The sequence below is a fragment of the Colossoma macropomum genome, unplaced genomic scaffold (assembly GCF_904425465.1).
Source record: "Colossoma macropomum unplaced genomic scaffold, Colossoma_macropomum, whole genome shotgun sequence".
NCBI classification, from domain to species: Eukaryota; Metazoa; Chordata; class Actinopteri; order Characiformes; family Serrasalmidae; genus Colossoma; species Colossoma macropomum.
The window spans coordinates 382,501-407,633 of record NW_023495588.1 but is presented as its reverse complement, the minus strand read 5'-3'; the positions used below and the strand labels follow the sequence as shown (position 1 = coordinate 407,633).

The window sequence follows — 25,133 nt, the reverse complement described above, 5'->3', positions numbered from 1 at the left end:
AATGTTTTTGGTGTGGTGTGTGTCACTGTGTGGGATGGTACCACAGTGATTCACACAGTGACAAAAATATCACTGAACACTGCTGTACTCACAACACTAATAACACTGTACATAATGACACATTAACACCTTGTTCACTCATTCAGTAAAACATTGCTCAATTTGCGCAAATAAGAGGTTCTTTATAGCACAAATGTAGATAAAGAACAGCACCACAGGTACATCTACTAGGTATTGGAAGTTATTCCAAAGATAAAGTCCCTTTAAGTGCAGTGTTCATTCTGTCCATTGACTGTTTACTGTTTGTTTACATCTGTGTGTGTGTGTGTGTGTGTGTGTGTGTGTATGGTTCAGTCAAGTGGCGAACTGTTACTATTAAAGGTAGGCCTTTAGTTTAGGCCATAAAAACCCACTCCAAAAAAAAGAAAAGCCCACCTCTATAATAGCACTAATTCTGCTAGCCACCCGATGAGAATTCTAATAGTATGTTAGCACTAAGCTAAGACTGGTGCACACAAACATGAGCCACTCAAGATTAAACAAGGACATTTGAAACTTGTAAAAGACTTTCTAATTTTTAATTTGAAGCTATATTTTACCTTGTAAAAGTTTTACAGTGAATGAAACCTGGCTCGTATTCACAGTCAGTGATGTATCTAGAACTTCCAGAAGGCCTAGAGTGAAGATTTTATTTAACCGAAATTGGTCCTTCCCATTGGAACTCAAAACTTGATTGGTTGACAAAACTACAAGACTTCCTAATTATGTTGGTAGTTAATTTAATGTGTAAGGCCTTGAAACCAACTCTTGAATTCCTAACCAATAGGAGGGCTCACTAGGCTGTATCTACCCAAAGAGAAAAACATCCTGATTGGACAGTTTTAAGCCTTTGGTTTCCAACCAAAATGTAAAAATGAAATAAGAGTAATACTATAATATTTGCAGATACAGCAAGCATGGAGATTCCATTGAATACAAGTGTAAATAATTTTAGACATGTATTTTTAGTGGCTAAAAATTATTAGACTTTCTCTGAAGGTCAAGAAGTTTCCAAGAGTTTCCTACTGGTGCAGTTTAAATGAGATTTTTGTGATGATGTGTATCATCGTGCGACTTATGTTTACAAGGCAACTTATTATACAGCTTTTTATTATTTAACTTAGCTCAGCTTGAGGCCACTAAAGCTCACCAGAATTATCATCCTATTATCTGCAACTCACCCATCACAAAACCCCATCAGCCATTTCCTCCTCTTATGTTCCCATTTATAGGTGGCTGTGGCATTGCTGGGGTTCACACTCACCACCTCCTGAGGTTGGAGAAGGGGCTGCACCACTTTTTGACTTTAAAAAGTAATTTTAACTTTAAAAAGTAGGTAGTACTGCTCACAAAATTCTAAATCTATACAACATCAGATAATAAGTTTACATCACAAAGTAAGACTGTTAACTCTTTTGTTAGCGAATTGATCTTAATCAAACTTACTATTTGACATTAATTAACTCAACTGACACAATATAAAGAGTTCTGGTCACTTAAAAAAATGTAATATCCATATTTCAGTTTTTCATGTTCTTTGTTCAGGTAGCAAAGAAATGCTACATTGGCCAAAAATGTAACTAGGACTATTTTGTTCAGGTGCAAAAGTGTCAAAAATATAAAAGCTAAAAACCCAAAAAGAATCAACATATTACATAAAAGTATATACAAGTAAAAAGTAAAGGGTTTAACACAGAAATTAATAGTCAGTGCCTCATTATTTCCAAAATTATATTATATTAAAGTGACTTTAACAACATCACCCATTCAGTCTGCCTTACTTTGTTGCAGTGACTGGTGGGTGCTGGTCCTTGCACAAAAATAAATTAGCACAACTATGGGTCATTTCATTTTACAGTGATATGAATTTGGGAAAAAAAATAATAAAATGTGAGGAAACTTCACTAGAAAAAAAATCTCAATTACTTTGAAGGTTGAAAGAAAATTTAAATTGATTTTTTCTCTGAAAATACAAGAATTCAGTTTCAATAGTACAATTCCTCCAAGATTATACTTACTTAAGTATTTTCCACTCATAACCTAAAGGGTCACTATTCATAGTATATCATAAATATTAATTATAGTGAACATTAAAAATGAATGGAATGGAATTGGCTGCGGTATTCATGACCTTGCTATTAGCTGACTGAATATAAAGACTCAAGCTGTTTTTGTAACGGAGTGTGTCAGTGTGTATAGGTAGCTGGGGGCACAGTGATTGAAGCCATTACAAAAACCGACTAATGATTGGTGCCTGAACATGAACATATTAATTGGTGGGCAATATTGTACACATAACTCAGACAAATGAACAAAAATGTGTGTTTTTCTTTATTCTAATGATTTGTGGTGGTTTTTCAAGCAAAAACACATTTATTATCCAGAAAAAAGTTTTAAATCATTTGTTTAGACTCCATTTTCTGTTACTTTTGATACAGTATTTGGGGAAAAAAGCTTAGAAATTAGATTTAAATTCTTTTGTTTCCAACTAAAACTTACAAAGAAGTAATAGTATATAAAAATAGTTATAATTAGATTTACTTTTTTTATAGTTGTTACAAATCATTAGGCTTTCTCTGCATGTCTAGAAGGTCCTGAAGGGTCTCCACTGCTGCAGTTTAAATGGGGCTTTTTGTGATGGTGTGTATCACTGTGCTTGGAGTTACCACAGTGCTACAGACTTGTACAAATACTGCAGGGAAGAAAAGGCTGCGTCTGGGGGCTTTTCTTAGTTTACTGATGGATTTACCGTGTTTTGTGAATCTTGAAAAAAAGATTCACTGCAAAAGATAAGGAAATTCAGCTTATCACATTTTTTGGAGTTAACTCAACTTGAGGACACTAAATTTCATTCAACTCAAACTTCCTAGTTTAGTTTAAAGCTTACAACCTATATTTCATGGCTGCTTCTCAGTTAGATAAACAATATAGATTTTTAAAACTATTTTACTCCATTAATTTCCTTATTAGCTGGGAGTTTATCTGCCACACAGTCCCGCAAGAAATCTCCTACTTTTGCGATCTCGTTCATTGATGGCTGTGGCATCACTGGGGTTGGGCTGATGTTAAATATTATCAAATAATATATTTGCATTACAATGTACTACTGTTAGCTCTTTATTGTTAATCTGCTATTTTGCTTTTTGATGGTCAATCAACTCAATATTTAAACAGTTCTGGTCTTTCAAAATAATTTGCAATAAAATGAAATTTCCATGTTTAAGGTTTTCAAATTCTCTGTTCAGAAATGCTACATTGGCCAACATATTGAAGTAGGACATTTTCAAAAATGAAGGACTAACAGGAGTGAAAAACAACCAGAGAATCTATACTTAAGTGAAAGTTTGGTACTGTGTCAAACTGTACTTCAGTGTCCAAATCATACTCAGTTAAAAGTGAAAGTATGGAGCAAAAATATACTTAAATGAAAGACAAAAAGTATCAACATTTAAACATGCATTTGGACAAATATTTGACAGTAAAAAGTAAATGGTTTAACACATAAATTAAGAGCCAGTGCTCTAAATAGTTCTTTTGTATAGACAATGGCTCTATATAGAACCATGAACACTTTGCATGCTGAAATTCTTCTTTGCCTGGTGAAATGTTCTTCAGATTGAGGGAGAATGCATTGTGTATGGTTCTATACAGGACCATTTTGAAAATGGTTCTATATAGCACCAAAAAGGGTTCTATTGTTACAACTTGACATCGTAAAAAGATATACAAAACTATTTCACATTGCAAAGAACCACTGAACATTTTTGAGTAAATTGAGTAAAAGTACAGGAATTCAGTGTCAATAGTACTCGAGTAAAGTACAGATCTTGCAGAATAATACTTATATACAGCGAGGAAGTACAATAACTCAATGATTTTACACTTGTAACCTGTAGATTCACTATTTACAATACATCATAAAGAAAAAACATTAAAAATGAATGGAATGGAATGGAATGGAGTTGGCCACACCACTTATGACCACGCTATTAGCTGACTGAATGTAAAGACTCAGTTTCACCCTTTTTGGGACAGGAAGGTGTTTTTGTATTTGAGTGTATCACTGTGTCTACAGTGGGCTGGGGACACAGTGATTGAAGCCATTACAAAAACCGGCTGCTGAGACTAAAGTACTGGACTAATGAATTGTGCCTGAACATTAATACATGAATTGGTGGAAGATATTGTACATATAACAGGTACAAATTAACAAAAATATTTGCCTAACTTTATTCTATTATTATGTGGTGGTGTTCTAAGCAAAAACACAGTTATTGTCCTGATAAATGGTTTCAAACAATGTCCTTAGACTCCCTTTGACTTTTGTAAGGTACTTTGTACATTATATATACTAGCCATTGTATTGTATGCTATAATAACCCTTTAATGCACAGCATCCACATACACGGACAGTTATGTTACTTTTGATACAGCATTTAGCAGAAAACACAATAACAAATTGAATATATTTTTTAAATGTATGTATGGAAGTATCTACCTAGAAACCACCTGATTGGACAATTTTCCATTTCAAGATTTAAACTCTTTTGATTCCAACCAAAACTTAACTATTGAAATGAGTATTGCTACAATAATTGCAGTTATGATACAACAAACATGATAAATACAGATGTATTATGCTTTGTCTGAAGGTCTAGAGGGTCCTGAGGGTTCCCCACTGGTTCAATTTAAATGGGGTATTTGTGATTTATGGGTCTGTTCTAACTTTACTGATGGATTAGCGGTGTTTTGTGCATCTGTTAAGGAAGTAGGTTCACTGTAAAAAATGAAGTCAGCTCCACTTAACATTATAAGGCAACTTACCACACACCGTTTTTAGTGAACTCAACTTGAGGACACTGGAGTTAACCCAACGCCAAACTTCTGAGTTTAGTTAAAGCTCACAACTCACATTTTAGTACTGCATCTCAGACAAAATGTGGATATCTTTGAACTACTTTACTCAATTCCCTACTATATAAGACTTTTCAACACAATTCAGGGATTTCCTACTCTTGTGCTCCCACTTACAGATGGCTGTGGCATTACTGGGGTTCAAACTCATGACCTCCTGATGTTGGGCCAAAGACTTAGCAGCACAACTTAGGTGGCCCTGTAGTTTGATTTGTTATACTAATTAAAAAAAATAACTTAAAAATATAAAATAGCTGACAACATTTTAATCTATATAACGTCAGATAATAATAGGTTTATAATGTGAGACTAATGCTAATTTACTGTCTGATGTTCAGGAATCTCAACAGTTCTGGTCCTTTTAAAATTAAAATGCAAATATTTAAGTTTTCCAAGTTCTTAAATTTGGAAATAAAAATGAAATTTTTAAAAATCTTTATTGGCCAAAAAATTAAGTACTTTTTACAGTGTTCATTTGCAAATGTGACAAAAATATAATAATAGCAGGGCCACAAAAAGTCCAGAGAAACAGTACTTAAGTGCCAAAATCTCATTCAGCTGAAAGTGGAAGTATGGAGCCAAAAAGCTATAAAATATCATTTAAACAAGTACATTAAAGTAAAAACGAAAGGGTTTAACACAGAAATCAAGAGTTAATGCATGAATTTTTATATATTGTTTTCAATATTTTGCTATATTAAAGTAACTTTAACACAGAGGACACTATGTCACCCAGTCTAGTGAGGGCCTTACTTTAACCTTTTTCAGTAAACTCTGTGTGGTGTGGTGACCGGTGGGTGATGGTCATTGCACAAGGATGCATTCGCACTGCTATGGGTCATTTCATTTTACAGTGATATGAATTTGAAAAAAAGCAATAAAAAACGAAGAAAAAGAAAAAAATCTCAGAAGAAAAAGACAAATAATTTCTCTAAAAGTACAAGAATTCAGTTTTAATAAAACTCAAGTACAAAGATTATACTTACATATAGTGACAAATTACTATTATACAAGTATTTTCCACTCATAACCCATAGGGTCACTATTTGCATTCATAAATATTAATTATATAAAATATTAAAATGAATGGAGTGGAAAAGGCCACACTGTTTTTGTAATGGAGTGTGTCACTGTGCAAACTGGGGGGTCACAGTGATTGAAGCCATTACAAAAACCTGCTGCTGAGACTAAAGTACTAACTAATTGTGCCTGAACATTAATATATGAATTGGTAGAAGATATTCTACATATAACTGTTACACATTTTAACAAAGAGTATTAATTATGAGACTATGCCCATAAAATATGTAATCAATGAGGTTTTTGCAGTTTTGAGATATTGCTTTAATAATATTCAGGAGCTCATTTATTCATTCATCTGTTCATTCATCCATTTAAGCCCTCTAGACCTTCTTCACAGTATCTGTAAAATGCAATGTCCACCTGTTTTGAACGTCCCTAAACTGAACTATGATTTTTTTTTTCCTTTAGTAACATTGATGGAATATATTTGGATGGAAATGTGTATGATTCAAAAAACTGGAAGTGAACTCAATTCCCATCTTCATAGGTAAGTAATCAAGCCAACATTTATAAAAGTGCTGTTATTGTGTTTAAGTGCTATTTTTAACTGATGTTTTTCATATTTTCAATATTTGATATGAAACAATCTGCAGTTGCCTGTTGTATCTCAGCACAGCCATCTTTGTATAGACGAGTGAATTGTATTAGAATCTTACATAAACACAAGGATTATGTTATGATCTATTTTAACCCAAGGCATCAACTGAGATGGCAATAAGCTAAAAATATAAAATCATCATTTATAGGGTACTTTCTTTTTGAAGGTGTCCGTCCCAAACCCTAACCCTTAAATTTACGCTTGTGAAAATAACATTGTTATTGTTTGTATTGGTTTCAATTTTTTTTTTAAATATTTGAATTTCTTATAGTGAAGTTGAAAGATTTAGATTTATCATGTTTGATTTTTAAATAAAAAAATCTTTATTGAAGAAATGCTCTCTGAAATTTTCATGTCACTGCAACACTGAGTTTTAGTTTGTAGGCGGAGCCTTATTTTTAGAGCAAGAAGTGAGACTGCATCCCTGTCCATCATGGCCACATGGTGAGCAGTTAGATCCCACTCTTTTGGTATACATGTGTCCCAAAGTCTGAAAGTCAGCTTTTAACATTAAGAACTGTCACTCCTGAAACACCCATTTTCTGCACTTAAGTAAATAGATTTGTGTTTTAATGAAGAATATTATGATTTTAGGTGTGTACAGCTGCTCAAAGCTGTGTCTGCTAGTCATGTACCGGTGAGTTCTGCTCAAAAGTAGCTAAATTCGTCACTACCGAAACAGTCACATATGAAACATTTGTTTCTGTTTTGGTAGTGTTGTCGTTATTTTAGAGACAAAATTAAATGTTTAATCATTTAGTTTTAACAAAATAAAAATTATTAAAGCAATTTAATTCATTTTAATTCATTTAATTCAAAGCAAAATGACTTCATCTTAAATTTGGAATGGAATTGGCTGCATTTATGATCATGCTCTGAATGTAAGGACTCAGTTTGACCCTTTTTGGTGCAGGAAGGTGTTTTTGTATTAGAGTCTATCACTGTGTCTATGGGGGGGGGTGGCACAGTGATTGAAACCATTACAAAAACCAGCTGCTGAGACTAAAGTACTGGACTAATGAATTGTGCCTGAACATTAATATATTAATTGGTGAAAGATATTGTATACATAAGTAATACAAATGAACAAAAATGTTTGACAGCCTTTATTCTAATGTTATGTGGTGGTGTTCTAAGCACAAAATGCAGTTATTGTCCAGGTAAATGGTTTTAAACAATTTGCTAATATTCTCTTTGACTTTTGCATAGTACTTTATACATTATATATACTGGTCATTGTATTACATGCTATTATAACACTTTCATTCATAAAATCGTCACTACCAAAGCAGTCACATATGAAACATTTGTTTCTGTTTTGGTAGGGTTGTGGTTGTTTTAGAGACACAATTAAATGTTTACTCATTTAGTTTTAATAAAATAAATATAATTAAAGCATTTTAATTCATTTAATTCAAAGCAAAATTATGTCATCTTAAATTTGAGTCAGTTCAAAGTCAAAAATGTATTTTCAACTTAGACTCAGTTTGATAGAATGGCCCATATATGACACCATTTTAAAAGACGTATTTGTTATTTTTTTGTGGAAAAGCACCACTGTAAATCCAGAAGTTTAACTGTTAACAGTTTTGTAAATTTTTTATATGTCACAGTGTTTAGTTGAGCTGCGTGTTTATTTGAGAACAAGTTTGATTGTGACTTGTTAACCAGTGTTAAAGAAGCAAATTGGCTGAAAATCACAATCATATTAGTGACATGTTTGTTTGGAAATGTTTGTAGTACGTACATCCGCACTTTATTATGAAATTAAAGGATCCTCAGTGGTTCTTAGCTTGGATGGGTGGTTCTATGAAAAGCCTAAACATGGTTCTTCATTTCTGGTCCAGAGGTTTGGTGGTTCTTCAGTCCTGGTCCAGTGGTTTGGTGGTTCAAAGTTCTGGTCCAGTGGTTTGGTGGTTCAAAGTTCTGGTCCAGTGGTTTGGTGGTTCAAAGTTCTGGTCCAGTGGTTTGGTGGTTCCATAACACTCACTCCAATTCACACACCCACTAAACCTGGCAATGAACTGATAAGTTGAACCAGGTTTGCTTGAGCAAAAACCCTACCAAACTATGTTGGATACCAGTCTGCCAAGACCAGAACTGAGGATCCCTGGTTCAGAATCCAAAAGTAGGTATTTTATAGCATCGCCCCAAAGAACCCTTTGAACCATGTTTGTATTTTCCCTTTTAACTAATTCTGAATAATAACACATGAACCAATAATAAATGATACACAGCTTCATCTTTCAACTTCATTTGATTTCAAATAGCTGAGATAATCTGAATAATAAAAAATATTTCAAAAGTACATATCTTGGCCAACATGGATCCAAGAAATCAATAAGAAATAAGACAGCCTTATGCTAATCATTTACTTGTACTCAATAATTAATATGCAATAAAAGAATCACCATCAAAATTGTTGGATTTACAGCTCTCAGAGTGTCTAGTCATACAATTCTGAAAAGATATCTGAGCTGATAACTGATAACTATAATTTAAGAGGCACTAAATGAATTTTTGATCAAAAAATGGCCAAATTTGTACAGATATTCAAATTATGTCAGCGTTTACATGTCAAATAATGATATTTCTGATTAGTCTACGATCTCCTGAAAATAACACATCATGTGTGACTGCCTCATGTAAATCCTTTTTAATTGTAATTGTAATTTACCAAAATATAATAATTTACCAAATACAATAATTAAGCAAAATTACAGTTAAAACATCTGAGCTGGCTCTTTAAGTGTTCGATAGCTGCTGGATGTGTAAGATCAGGAAAGGCACAAACATACATATAGCGTATGTAATATGTACATGGTGCATGTGGAGTTTTTGAACTGCAGGTTGTCATGGTGGGTGATGGAACCACGATGATTTCCACCCTTACAAAAACTTCCTGTACTTTCTAAATGACTGGTGAACCAAAATGTGGCCTTTGCAAAAGTTAGGGTACATTTAAATGTTAATGTTTCTTTTTTTTCACTATGTTAAACTCAGCAAATAGATTGTGAACGGAAATTTGCTAAAAAAAAATTTAAAAACGACGTATTTGTGTGTTCTCTGTAGTAGATGTGTTAAATTGCTGTCACTTTATCAACTAAATGGGTAATTCAACTTAATGTGTAATTTGTCTGAGGATGTCAAAGTGAAAACTTCCATTGTTTGCTTACTTGTTTGGAACACACTGCACTGTTTTACTGACACCCTGTGAAGGTTCTACACATCACTGAATTGCTGAGTAGTAATAAGTTTAGGGGTCTAGATTTATGGGTTAACTTTGGAGTAATTTCAGCCTTCATGCAAGAGGCTTCACCAACTGAGCAGGGAAACACTGGAAACATTCCAGCGTTGGAAAAAAAACTGGAAACATTCCACAGCATAGTCCTCTGAAGTCATTCTGTGGCCGCCATCATGCCCATATTAGGGTCTCCAGGTCTAAGCTGGTTTTCTCTATGAGGAAATGTAATGGTATTTTTCAAAATTTGCTGCTATCCCACCATATGAGAAGTTTGAAAGCTGATGTTTTGCTGTACAGACTTTTTTCTTCTGAATGTTGTTGGATCCTCCCAATTACGAGGTCATTACAGAGTCGAAATATGAAAACATGCATGCATATGATATATATGCAAGCTAACACTGCTACACACTGAACTGACATTGTAAGACTGATCTCAGTGCTGGCTCTACATTGTAATCGACATAAGCAGCTGCTTAGGGCCCGGTGACCACCAAGGGGCCCATAACAACTTCTCAGCTAATACTGTAACATTATGCTGTCTAAGATGTTGGAATGAGGGAAAAAAACAAAAAACGAATTTACACATCTGGAGCTGAAGTAAAAGAGAATGATAGCTTAAAGAGAAAGGCATGTTTTGTGTTTCTGAAGTGTTAACCTTACGCCCTTTGTTTTGCTTTGTAGTTGGACACCAAGAAGTAGTCGATCTGGGGTCTGTCTGATAAAGCAGATTCAGCTTAGACAGGCTTCCAGACTGAGTTTCAGCCTCACTGTTACGTCTCCTAGGGGTAAGACGCACAAAGAGGAAGCAAGACTGCCCACTCAGACGCCAGACCAGAACAAAAAAAAACAAAAAAAAAACTTCTAATTAATAAATAATAATAATAACACATCAAATATGGATTTAACAATTTATTCAATGCTTTTGCACTTTGCACTTCATCAAAATTATTTTCAGCTTGCGACTGAACAAGAAACCAAAAAAAATAATAATAAGGGAAACATAACTTCAGGGGGGCCCAAGGCCCAAAACAACAAACAAAAAAACCTAATAAAGAAAAATAACTAACTAAACTAACGCACAAAAGAAAATTACAAAACCACTAGCCTCACTACACTACCAATAATCAAAGTGCAACATATCAAACAAAAAGGGCAGGCCACCCCTACATTCCCTTTCTAAACAAAAGAACAAATTTACAAAAATGTCTTCACCCACACGTAGGCCAGGAAATCACCAACAATAACTGGTCTGTCGACTGGCGGGCAGCCAGGAGAGCGGAACCATGCGATGCCAAATAAAAACCGCTCTCTCTTGCTCCATCACCAAAGGCCTTTTATAACCGGCGCCAACTGGAACAGCCAATCACAGTCGGGAAAAACGAGACGTCAGTCATACAGCAACGTCCACCTGAAAACACTCAGACAGAGAAAAAGGAAAAAGAAAAAGGAAAAAGGAAAAGGCCAGACACAAGACGTAACACTCACAAAACCATACAAATGCAGTTAACATGTTTTATTGATGGTGGTTAACAACTTTCACTGTTAATCCAGGTTTGTGTGACGTTTATGATGAACAGCCAGTCACGTGAAACATGAACAGGAGTCAAAGGAGGGAAAAGAAATCATGCTACCAAAGTATGTAGAAAGTAAAACATTTAAAATAATAAAAAAGCTACTATGTCGCCATGGCCAGCAGGGTTAGATCGAACTAAGCTTAAAGTTAGCAATATTGTGAAACAGACCACCAAGAATGATGAGATTATCTGTAATTTATATTGTGACTTATTACAACCCCTGACAAACAACTGATTATCAGCTATACAAAATGAGATAATTATTAATTTATGTCATTTAGACAGCTAGTGGTAGTCATTGTTATCAGTTAGACTTTGATTTTATTAGCAAGATGGGGAGTGCCTCCAAAATATCCTGCCCAGGGCCCCCAAAAGACTAGATCTGACCCTGATCTCAAGAAAATACCACACAAAACAGTAAGCTTCACCAAATGTGGTAGTTTACAGGCTTTGGCAGTTTTAGATGGTTTAAGTAGCCGATGTTGGTAGACAAAGGTGTTGAATGTTGCATGAATGCATGTATGCAGCATTATTTAGCTGCTAAACCACCCAGTAATTCAGTAACTCATATGTGTTTATTTAGTATTCATTTTCAACATTTGCAAATGAATACAGGGATTCTAACGTGGTAAGTTTAGTGTGGCTTGTTTATGTAATATTAAGTAGCTGGCCGGAAATGTAATGCTGTCCTCTGTAATGCAGGTGTTTCCTGATGAAACTTTAGATGCTCTCCACTTCCCACTATATCTCTAGCAGGAGAGTAACTGAAACCATTCCCTTCAGAATTATTGGCACCCTCCATTTGTGGATAATCTAATATTCTAAAGTTTATAATCTGCATAGTTTTAGAAGTTTCTTAAGTTTCAATTGAGAAACACTTTAACACATTGAGAACTAGATGCATCCTCTCTTTGTCTTAAGTTCCTTGAGGTGCAAGCAAAGGTCTGAGAATATTCCTCTAATCAGTTTAATTCATTTGAATTTAGCTGCCATTATACATATACGTAGGTGTACAATGTATAACCCCATTAACAAAAAAGTTGGGACGCTGTGCAAAATGTAAATAAAAACAGAATGCAATGATGTGCAAATCATTTAAACCCTATATTTAATTGAAAATAGTACAAAGACAACATATCAAATGTTGAAACTTCGGGCCCACAGGTGGCAGTGCATTAAAAACAGACATGATTCTGCGGTGGAAATCACTGCATGGGCTCAGAAACACTTCCAAAAGCCACTGTCTGTGAAAACAGTTCGCTGCTGCATCCAAGAATGCCAATAAAACTCTACTATGCAAAGAAGAAACCATATATAAAAAGGATCCAGAAACGCCGCCGCCTTTTTCTGGGCCTGAGCTAATTTAAGATTGACTGAATCGAAGTGGAAAAGTGTCCTGTGGTCCAACCAATCAAAATTTTAAATTCTTTTTGGACATCATGGATGCTGCAACCTCCAGGATAAAGAGGAGAGGGACCATCTGGCTTGTTTTCAGCACACAGTTCAAAAGCCAGCATCCGTGATAGTATAAGGGTGTATTAGTGCACATGGCATGGATGACTTGCACATCTGTGAAGGCACCATTAATGCTGAACAATATATACAGATTTTGGAGCAACACATGCCGCCATGAACGGTTGAGCAGCTGAAATCCTATACCAAGCAAGAATGGGAAAATATTTCACTTCCAGAACTACAGCAGTTGGACTCCTCAGTTACCAAATGCTTACAGAATGCTGGTAAAAAGAAGAGGTGATGCAACACAGCAGTAAATATGTCCCAGCTTTTTAGAAAGAAGTTTTTAGGCAGAAGTTTTTTTTTTAAAAAAAAAATACATAATTTCTCAGTTTCATCATGTGATTGTCAATTAAAAATAGGGTTTAAATGATTTGCACATCTTTGAATTCTGTTTTTATTTACATTTTGCACAGCGTCCCAATATTTTTGGAAACATGCTTTTAGTTTAACCTTTGTGTGCAGTGTATGGTTTTGTTACTCAGTGGTCTGGTGGACCCACCGTATTATTATTTTCTTTTAATCAATACAGGCATAACAATTTATGAAAAAATACCAGATGTTTAAAATATCACAGCGTCCAGCGTAGGGTTCTCCTTTAGCAGCTGTAGCCAGTCAGCAGCCTGTCCATGTTGTCCATCCTCACACACACACACATATACAAACACATACACACACAGACACACACACACTAACAGCAGGCCATGTAGGAGGAGAACAGAGTGAAGGGACACAGCACCTCCACACTTTTGTTCCCTGCGGGTTCAGCCCAACACCACATGTGTAATATAAATGTGTGGGGGGTGAACAGAGTGAAGACACTGAAAATGTGTTATTTTATATGTTCTTCACAGAAAATGAGCAAAGGCCAAGAAATCTGAGGTTGAAATAATAATAAATCGCTTAATTTTTTCTTTTGGTAAACATTGAAAATTGGTCCCACAGACCCCAACACCACACAAGGGTTAAATAATATTATTAGCATAAAACCTAAAGGTAGAAGGTAAACAGGATGATGAAGAGCAACACTACAGCAATGGACAGTAGTACACATCCAACCGATGACTGTTTTGACTTAGAAAGATAAATTGTGTATTCTGCATGTGCATAAGTAGAGTTGACAAACTGGCCCACAGCTCTGAAGAAATTAGCATTTTCCTTCTAACACTCTGAACGTTGCTAATTAGCTGATAAGTTGAATCTGGTTTGTTTAAAGAGGAGGAACACTAAACTCTGCAGAGCTGTGACCCAGAAGGAACTTAGTTTGACACAAAGACTTGTGAAATATTGTGGCTATGGCATCCACCACATGCTCAACAGGAGCTCAGGGGGCGTTGTATGCAAAGCTGTACTAAGTACGCCACCCCCCACCCAACAGAAAAGACAATAGCTGTTGCTGTGTTATTGTTAATGTTGTTTGTATTTGGTTTGAAATGTGTATATGTGTTGATTGTGTGTGAGATTATGTGTCTATCATAAAGTGTGAGTGTCTGGCAATATTTAGATTTGATAATGATGGCACTACAGAATTCACAATACGTCATAGCTGTGAAGTTTGCCAGACAGCAAGAGTCAACTTGTGTCCAGAGAGCAGCATACAGCTCAGGAGTTTTTGAGTAATTTTGCCATTTCAGAGGAGTTAAGAAGGAGGTTGGCATTCACAGTTAAGAGAGTGAGCATGTTGGTGGCAACAGTTTCACAGTCTGAGTATAAACACTGTTCCTGTGTCTGGTGGTCTGGGGCAGGATGCAGGGGTACCACTTGTCAGACAGCAGAAAAAAAACTAGCTGTGGTTTTAGGGGTCTGAGATAATGCTGTTGGCTTTTTGGCAGTTATTGTACATGTGAAGTGGAAGTGAGGCTGCAGTAATGAAATGTGTGGATCAGTACAGAAATTTGTAAAAGTTGGTCAGAATGCTTTATTGCACATTTAGAAAATGGTCAGGATCTATAAGGACTTTCATTAGTCTCAGAAAGTAATCCAGCAGGGTAACTAAAGCCTCAGCTTCAGGTAGTGCTGACATCAGTTAAAGTTGATTGAACCATTTAGCTCATGAACCAGTGAGTCCAGCCAGTGAGTATTTATCCTTGGTGAGGACACTTCAAGGAGCCTGTTAGGAAAGCAATACCTTTAAAGCAGACTTTATTTCAAGAGCTCCCCTTTCCACAGTGGATTATCTTGTCTCTCTTGACACCATCCAGCTGAGGTGCAACACAAGTTCCTTTTCTATCTCGTTACCTTGAATCATGATGACTTTACCTCCGACAGCACTGTGAAGGGTTTAGGTCTGGCCTATTGAGAACTGGCTTGGAGCCCAATGCCTCTCTGAATCAGAAGCGACTGCTCACACTTCTCCAGTAAACTGAGTTTGGAGACCTTATGGTCAGTTCTTTCAGTGGTGCAGCAATAATAGTAGCAAACTGTAGAATAAAACACTGATACAATTGGACCAAGACTTGGTAGGATTTACATGTGCTTCTTAGTGTGAGGCCAGGGACTGTTTCTGATAGCCTCCACCTTCTCAACCTGTGGCTTGACTAATCTATTTCCTAGCCAATATCCTAGGTACCTTGTTTTTGTCTAATCCCATTCAAATTTCTCCACATTCAGTGTCAAGCCTGCAGCTGCTTTACACTTTGTTTTGTGTAATTGGACTACATTCTGCCCTTGTTAAAAAAAGGCTGACCAGGTCAGCAGACTGCTAACAGGTTAACAGCCTTCTCCAATTATAAGAGACATGCATCAAGTTCAAGTCACTGTAAAAGTGAGAGATTGAGCCATGCCTTTTTATTATTTTTTTATAATAATTTACTGTTTCGATGTGTGCTACAGTTTCTCAAAAATTATAATGTTATGTTGATAAAAATTACATGAAAGGAACTGAAGCCCATGATATCTGGCTAGCTAACCAACAATGGCTGGTTAAACATGGGCAAACAAGAATCTGTGATTTGTCAATTCTCTTGAACCTTTAATTAACTGACAGAAGTATAAAGAAATGTTAACATTTTGGCTGACCAACTTGATTGTATTTCGTAAATATAAACAAAATTTGACTTTGATGCCTGCAACACACTAAAAAAAGTTAAGACTGGGCAAAATAAGAGTGAAAAGTTTATAGCATATTAAAGTTACACTGTTTTGAAACATTCCACAATAAGTAAGTGAATTGGTAACAGGTGAGGGTGTCATGATTGGGCAAAAAAGGAGCATCCACCAAAGGCTCTTGTATAAGCAGAGATGGGTTGTGGCTCACCATTTTGTGCCAAACCCCATGATAGAATTGTCAAAAGGTTCAAAAAGAACATTTCTCAATACAAGATCACAAAGAATTTAGGTCTTTGACCAGCTAACATACATAATAGTGAGCAAACATTCAGGGAATTCAGGCAAATCTCAGTCCTTATTGGCCAGAAACCTCTGTTAAATGTGTGTGACCTTACAGCCCTCAGATGACAGTGCATGAGAAACTGTAATGCTAGTCTGTTAAATATAGCCACATAAGCTCGGGAATACTCCAGAAAATCTTGGAAAAGTACTTCGAATGTCACTTAACATAGTCCACCACTGCATCTAGAAATACAACTTGAAGCTCTGTTTAACAAGGAGAAAGCCATACATAAATTCTATGCAGAAACACTGCCGAGTCCTCTGGGCTCGAGCTTATCTCAGATGGCCCGAAAGACATTAGAAATGTGTGCTGTGTTCAGACAAAACCAGGTTTCAGCTTGTTTTTGAGAAGAAAGGATATCAAGCTCTCCATGCCTAGAATAAACAGGCCATTTAGACTTTTATCAGTGAAAGGTGCAAAATCTGCCATGGTATGGCAGATTTGTGCCCACAGCATGGGTGACTTGCATATGTTTGAAGGTAGCACGACGCTGAAATGTATATTGGATTTTAGAGACACATATGCTGCCATGAAGACGATGTCTTTCCCCAAGAAGTTCATGGTAATTTTAGCAAGACACTGCCAGGCCATTCTACACTTACTACAAATGTGTGGCCTCATAGACACAGAGTGTGTGCATTGTGACTGTTCAGCAGCGGAAGTCTTGTATTAGAAAAGAATGGGTAAAAATTCCACTTGCAAAGCTGCATCAATTAGTATCCTCAGTTCCCAAATGATTAATAAGTGTAATTAAAAGGAAAGAAGATGTGATAAACATCTCTCTGTCCCAACTTTTTTTTTTTATCAAAATCTAAATTAGTTTATATTTACAAAATACAATTAAGTTGAAACATTGGAAGTCTTTTTTTTGTATTTTCATCAGCTAAAAAAAGTTTAAAGAGAATTCACAAAACACAGATTCTTGTATTAATCACATTATCTCAACTTTTAAGCAAATGGGGTTTGTAATATATCATCATATATTACAATTATAATTATAATTCAGAAATGTAATGTGGTTTTACACATCAGTGAATAAAAATACATAATACAAATACATAAAATGTATAATAAAATACATAATAAAACACATTAAGTGAATAAAATGATACAAAAATAATATATGAATAAAAGTCTTACTTTACTGCTACCTAACAGTTGTAGAAAGAGAGTAACTCAGTGCTGCTGTAGATGAATGGAATGCAGATGGTAGAGAAGAGATCTGGTTTCAAATATTGACAGTGATAACTATTGCTTTCATTGATATTCTCAGAGAGGGTTCTTGTATGTTTGTTTGTTTGCTCACTGGTTATTGATAGAGGCTGTTAAAATATATTACGTTTTGTAACGTAACATTAGGCGGTCTGTTGCACTTTGGGATTGAACTCAATTAAATGTGGGCATATTTGATCGTCTGTGTGCAGTTTTTGATCGATTGCTCTGCATAATCAACCAACGTGATACCTACTTTGACTACTGGGGGAAAGGAACGCAGGTCACCGTTACCTCTGGTAAGTAGGTCCTGTTTATCATTTCTCTGCGTTAGGGGGCTTTTTTGTGATTTTTGGAGAAAGTTGACCAAACGTTTTTCCAGCCTGCACTAAAATATTTCAGTGCTGAAAGAATGAAATGCGTGCGCTGGGGTAGGGAGCGCTGTCTTAAGTGAGAGGGAGAAGGTAGACACTGTCTTGGGCAGAATAGTTGTTTTTGCACAGCGAATTGGTCAGTTTGTTCACAGTGATGACTACTTTGACTACTGGGGAAAAGGAACATCGGTGACCGTCTCTTCAGGTAAGAACAAATTCAGTAGAAACAGACGCTACACGTCTAAATCACAGCTTTCAAACTGCTCTATTTTGAGCAAGAAACGTAAAGTTATATGGGATATTAGTCAAAGCTCGGAACTTTGCTGTATGCGCTTATTGTGCGGGTAGTGCTGAGTAGTTTGTCACTGTGACTGGGCTTTTGACTACTGGGGAAAAGGAACCTCGGTGACCGTGACTTCAGGTAAGAGCGAATTCATTAGAAACAGACACTATACGTTTTAATTATAACTTTAAAACCGCGTTATTTTGCACGAAAGAAATGTACAGTTTATGCGGTATTAGGCGAAGCTCGGAATTCTGTTGTATGAGCTTATTGTGCGGGTAGTGCTGGGTAGTTTTCCACTGTGACAATGCTTTCGACTACTGGGGGAAAGGAACAATGGTGACCGTGAGTTCAGGTAAGAAGGCACTTTTATTAGAAACAGACACTAAACGGCAAAATCAATAAAGTAGAATTCTATTACTTTGCGCCAAAACGCAAAGCTGTAGTCTGGGCTACTTTAGTCAAGGCGCTACAGCTCTATAGAACAGTATATTGTGCGGGCAGTGCGGGATAGTTTGTCACTGTGACTATGGTTTTGACTACTGGGGAAAAGGAACAATGGTGACCGTGAGTTCAGGTAAGAAATGATCCAAATCGCTAATCATTTAATCTTGTAATTTTGCGACTATCGCAGTTTAAATAATTAACCTTGTTTGTCAGTCTTCGCTTTAAAATGCACTCAAAACGATACATTATTCTGAAGATCAGTGACTGAAATGTGCTTAACGTAAACTACAACTCAAATTACAACTAAGAAACTGAATAAACATATTAGTACATTAAACTATTAAAAGATATATTGAAACGCTCTGAAAGTCAACACAGATCAGCATTACGGTCCTCATAAAGATGTTTTTGTATTGCTGGTGTTATTTATTGTATTTAATATCGCTTTGACCAGACTTCATTCTGGTTCAAAAACCTCTACTTTATTTTATACAGTGAATGGGCGTTATTCGCTTTAAATATTAATGTTAGTGTATAATATTTAAATGTTATCAGATCGTGATAGATGATCAGGCGTTATAGAGTCTTTTTGCTCGATGTTAGACTTGTTGTCTGTCACAGTGACGGTCGTTTTGACTACTGGGGTAAAGGAACCTCAGTGACCGTGACCTCAGGTAAGAAATAAACTGATCCGAATTACATTAAACGCTAACAACTTAATTTTTCTAAATTTTGCGAAAATCGCACTTTAAATGTTTAAGCCTAGTTTGTCCGTCTTCGCTTTAAAATGCAGACAAAACGATACATTAAGATGAAGATCAGTGACTGAAATGTGTTTAACGCGAACTAGAACTCAAATTACAACTAAGAAATCAAATAAATATCATTAAATTAGTTTAACTGAGGCAAAAGAATATTAACATCGATCAGCATTACGGTGTTCATAAAGATGCTGCTATCATTTTTTGTAATTAATATACTAGAAGTCTCCTGTCAGGATCGTTCACAAATAACTTATCCATTTCATACAGTGAATGGAAGTTATTAGGCTATAATATTAATGTAAGTGTAGAATATTTGAACGTTATCATATCGTGATAGATGATCAGGCGTTGTCGAGTGTTTGTGCTCGATGTTAGAGTTGTTGTCTGTCACTGTGACGGTGCTTTTGACTACTGGGGTAAAGGAACGATGGTCACCGTCTCATCTGGTAAGAAAACGTCTTATTCATTCCGTTCAGAAAAACTGTAGATTCATTAGTTTGATTTTTTAAACAAGGCTGTTGGTCCGTTTAACTGCTGATAGATATTATATATTTTCAAATTGACGCTAAATGTAGATGAATGTGTGGCAAAGCAAACGCTAAAGCAAATTCTCTAGATTTTGTTGAGAGGGCATTTATTTTACGTGTGCTGATGGGAATACGGAGGTTTTAATGTCGTACTTTATTAAACAGTGCGGAAAAGCAAAAAGGAGATATTCCGATTAATGCCAAAATGAACGTGACAGTTGAGATCGCCTTGACATAGTTTTGCAAAATTGTCTAAAAATTTCAGTTACATTGTCTAAAAATTATAAGCTGATGCTGAAACATTTGCTCGTCAATGGGTCGCAATTTTAAATTTAATTTCTGCTCTTATGTGAAAAATTTAATCTTGATTTTTTTGTCATAGGTTTATTGCATTAGCGTACAGACAGAATTTGCAAATTGCTAATCGACTAATCGTATTTGTTTGTTTGTTTGACGCAGCCTGCATAATGTTCATTCTTTTTAATGCTAGTTCGTTTTTAGTGTCATTTTCAGCGCGAGATCCTAACTATTTATGCATTAAGTAATAATTTAGTAGCTAATTACTGTGTATATCATGTCTTGCTTTGAATTGTATTACTGTAGTATAAAAATATTGCGGATGGAAAAAATACAAAACAAAAAACAAAAGAAAAACAGTGACATGCCATCAGGTCGATTCGAACAATGATCATTCAACTGCTGTTTGTGCTCCGTTTATCATTTATTTAAAAAATAAATAAAAAATAAACAAACAAAATCTTAGAAAACAAACTAAGGTGTCTTATTAATATTTCAAGGACTTGCAATTCATCCGATTGTAAGAATTAGGCGTTGCAATAATATTAATATTAATACTTACACTGCGAACAACAACAATAATACTAATACTACTAATAATAACAGGTTCATATGATGTTTTTCAGTGATATTAAACCATAAAACAGTAATATTCGCTAAAAATAAAAGATGGAAAAAGCGCACAATACATGTTTTTGGAGAAGATAAATAACTGAAAAATAAAAACAAGTAGTGCGTGGTATCACAAGATTTCGAAAATTAATAATTACACCATAGTTTGAAACAAAACAAAGAATCGCTGAACCCAATATTTATTAGCGATTTTTTTACTGAAATTAAAAATGAAAATGCATTGTGTGTTAGACTCTGTAGTGAATGTAGGTGCTGTCCGTGTTCCACTCTCTTCATCTCAGCAAAGTCAGTTTAATAGCCTAAACTTCTCCGACATGATAGCGATGCTGGACCGGAGAAGCCTCGAGAAATCTTTTGCATTCAATAACTAAAACAATCCCTATACAACTCTTTTACTAAACCAATATTTCTGTAAAGTTTGATGCATTTAACTGGTATTTTTCTTGTTTTGTACACTTATGAATATATAGCTATATCTGGCTTTAAATTAGCAAAATTTAGCGATCATTAAATGTTGGTCAGCATCGGGTGGCCACTCTGTAAAGTGCTAAGTTATTAATTTACTAAATAATTTATTTAACTAAATAAGGTCATATTAATTAATGTGATATTAATCATCATACAGCCCTGAGATGTATATATATATATATATATAAATATATATATATATATATATATATATATATATATGATCACTTCAAAAATGCAGTAACTTTAAAAAGTTAACGTAAACTATAATGACGTAAATGTAAAATATTGATTTAGTAAATTAATTACTGAATTTCTATTTTTTTTACTTAATAAAAGAATAATTAGTGTTATTCAAGTTACTGGCTTTTTTAAGGTGCATCCTTTGGTTCTTTTAACTTAAACTTCTTAAACTGCCTTAACTTTTTGAGCAAACAAACAAAACGTCAAAAGAATGAAAGATTTGTTGCTATTCGGCAAAAAAATGAAAGCAAAATTGTGTCACTTTATTAACTTTTTACAGCTTACAGAAGGACTTTTATATAAAGCATACTACAGCGCTGAGTGTTTTGTGTGTGTGTGTGTGTGTTCTACAGGTGTTCAGACCCCTCCCAAATCTCTCGTCGGTGTGTCTGCGTGCGCCCCCTCCTCTGATGGCTTCCTCACTCTCGGCTGTGTCACGAGCGGTTTCACTCCTGCCGAGCCGCTCAAGTTCAAGTGGACCGGCGGCGTCACTGACATGGTGCAGTACCCGGCTGTACAGCAGGGTGGCACCTATACAGCGGTGAGCCACGCGCGAGTCAAGGCCACTGACTGGAACGCGGAGAAGACGTTCACCTGTGAGGCGGAACATCCAGGAACTCCAAAACATAAACCAGTCGAACTGAAAAAGCAATGTAAGCACACGGCACAGGGGCACAGGGGTCAAGGGTCAGCACACCATCAACACCACCAAATAAACAGCAGCAGAATTATGAAACTGCAGTTCGGTTGAAAATTCTTACAGTTGGGGATATTTAAATTCTTCCATGCGTTAACAAAACACATCCACTTACACACTTACACGCTATTCATTTGAGGGAAAAACTCTATATAAACACAACTACTTATATAAACACAACTCATATATATATATATATATATATATATACACACATATATATATGTATATATATATATATATTCCAAAACCAGATTAAGAAAAAGGAGATCTGTAAAATTGAGTTGACCTACAGTGTTGAATGAACTCTTATATATATTAGTTAACTGAAACTTTGCAAGAACTTAAGCTGACCTGAAATGGGAAAAGATCCACAATAAGAGTAATATGTCAATGACTGAATGAATCTTTTTCTTAAATATGCAAGACTAGGTCGACAAGCATCCATCCTCAATTGGAACAGGGGTTTGAAATGGAGCTGTAAGCCCATGAAGTCATCACACAAGTCGCGGAGTGATTTTATCTGTTTTACAGAAACATGTATATATTAACGTCTTTGAGGCTTGTTGCCCCAACAGCGTACATAATACATGCAGCCTGGAGCATTTTAACCACCATCAGGTTCCTAAGCTTATGTTATGGTCTTTTCCTGCCATTGTTAAAGAACTCCTGTTCCCTGTTTTCTCTGTCGCTCGTGATTTCCTGCTTGCTGGTTGCCACAGTATCAGACGTGTGCTGTGGCATCAACAGATGGGACTGTATGAACCACGTTAATCTTACCCGTAATTGGCCAGTCAAGTCATGTTATGCAACATTGTGACCTTCATATACTGTGGCAACATGGTTTAGGCCTACTTCCTGCTTGTGACTGCAACACCTGCTGTGCTACCTGCTGCATACATCTCTATGTTTGTTTGTTTTCCAGCTGTGCCTGTGCAGGCTCCAATTCTGCTTCTAACAACTCCCACTCAAGCGGACTTAGACAATGGAACAGCTACCTTCATCTGCGTAGCCAGTCAGTTCTCACCTAAAGAATATAAACTTACCTGGACTCTTGATCAAAGGGAGATCACAGATCGGGCCAAGCCAACGATTTTAACTGAGGAGAAAAGCACTATTACCATGTACACTGCCATTAGCATTTTGGAAATCTTGGCCAGCGAATGGGTGGACACGCTTTCCACAATCAAGTGTGAAGTCAAGCATCATGATAAGACCTTTACCAAAGAGGCTAAATATGAACGTACGTATTCTTTCATTTGGTATGTTTACCTGTGCTGCTTATATGCTTTTTCTTTGTAAAACTGGACTCAATACTTTTTAGTACTTAATTCAGTTATGCCATATTTGTTCTCAATTACTCAAATTTTCAGTGTGTAATGTTGACTTTATTTCATTTAGATTTGAGCTTACAAAATTGGATGAGAAATTCCTTTAGTATATGGGTACTTGTTTGCTTCTTTCCAAATTTTCCATGCCTCTTTCTTTTTCATGCAGCAACATCAATGGATGTAACCGAAAAGGTAGAAATCATTCCCCCTTCCACCGAGGACATGCTGGTCCGGGGAGTTGGTGAGCTTCAGTGCCATGCTCAGGGACGTCCAGGTTTCAAGGGCATTCGGTGGATGCGTGATGGTCAAACCCTTGCATCTGAAGTCCAGGGACAGGTTGACGGTTCCTCATTCACAGCTATTCTTAAAATTGATTACCATGACTGGAGCAAAGGAACAGAATACATCTGTGAGGTGGAACACACATTATTCGCCGAACTCAAGAAGACCTACACATACAGTAGAAAAAACGGTAGGAATCCTTTTCCCTCTGTCTTTTTTATTTGACCAAAGCTCTGTGTGAAGCTATGAAACAGCCAAATTACATGCATGTGTGTAGTTTTTACAGTCTGACAATAATAACTGTGGAGTGACTTTAATCCAGCATAAATCTGCAGTGCGTAGCATTTAGTCTGACACTGACAACTGTGGAGTTCTTTTAATCCATCATGCATCTGCAGTGTGTGTAGTTATAATTGTGGAGTGAATTTAATCCAGTATGAATCTGCAGCATGTGTAGTTTTACAGTCTGATAATAATAACCATGGAGTGACAGGTCTTCTGTAATTTGCTGAACCTGCAGCTCCCTCAGTAACAACAGTTCTGTTCCAATTCACCTCACACTAATACAATAACAAAACCATCTTAACAGATACAGTCCAGTGATGTGTTGATATTGTTATTGACTTTTGGTGTAAGGCTGACATCAACAGTCAGGCCATAACCTTTAATTTCAGCCTATATGTAGCAATTCAGATTAATGTTGTAGATATTTTATCCAAAACTCAATCAATCAAATCATACACACCACCCTACACAACCTGGAAAATAATCCAGCTCAAATAGGGCTTTATTATGTGGAAGTTCTCATTTGAATGACTAGCCTTTCTTTTTTCAGCATGATCCAAGTTCTGAACAAAAATTTCAAAGTATGTCTCTTCTGATCTTTACTGTGATTTCATGTTCTTAGGAGAAGAAAAGACGTGTCCCTCCGTTTACTTACTCGCTCCACCAGAGCACGGTCAGGAGAGAGAGGTGACCCTGACTTGCTATGTGAAAAGCTTCTACCCCAAAGATCTGGTTGTGTATTGGCTTGCTAATGATAAAATACTGAACAGTACAGAGGACGACTCTATCCCCTACCAGCACAGAACCTCTTGCCCGATTGAGGTTGAAAAAGATCGCCTCTATTCAATTTACAGCCAGCTGGTTATCAGCTCTGCAGAATGGGAAACAGGAACGGTGTTCACCTGCTTAGTGTACCATGAGGCCATTAACCC

The 25,133-nt window shown here is 36.0% G+C and overlaps 1 protein-coding gene across 1 annotated transcript in view; it reads left to right on the top strand.

The window, feature by feature from the left end:
- Nucleotides 1-16,785: 16,785 nt before the first annotated feature.
- Nucleotides 16,786-25,133, top strand: part of LOC118802491 — a 31,141-nt gene continuing 22,793 nt past the window's right edge. Inside the window, exons 1-7 of the mRNA XM_036563037.1 lie at nucleotides 16,786-16,837; nucleotides 17,783-17,869; nucleotides 18,303-18,365; nucleotides 21,960-22,259; nucleotides 23,229-23,546; nucleotides 23,801-24,106; nucleotides 24,824-25,133. The exon at nucleotides 24,824-25,133 is cut by the window's right edge and continues 101 nt beyond it. Coding sequence (XP_036418930.1) covers nucleotides 16,786-16,837; nucleotides 17,783-17,869; nucleotides 18,303-18,365; nucleotides 21,960-22,259; nucleotides 23,229-23,546; nucleotides 23,801-24,106; nucleotides 24,824-25,133 — 1,436 coding nt within the window. The remainder of the gene's footprint in view (nucleotides 16,838-17,782; nucleotides 17,870-18,302; nucleotides 18,366-21,959; nucleotides 22,260-23,228; nucleotides 23,547-23,800; nucleotides 24,107-24,823) is intronic.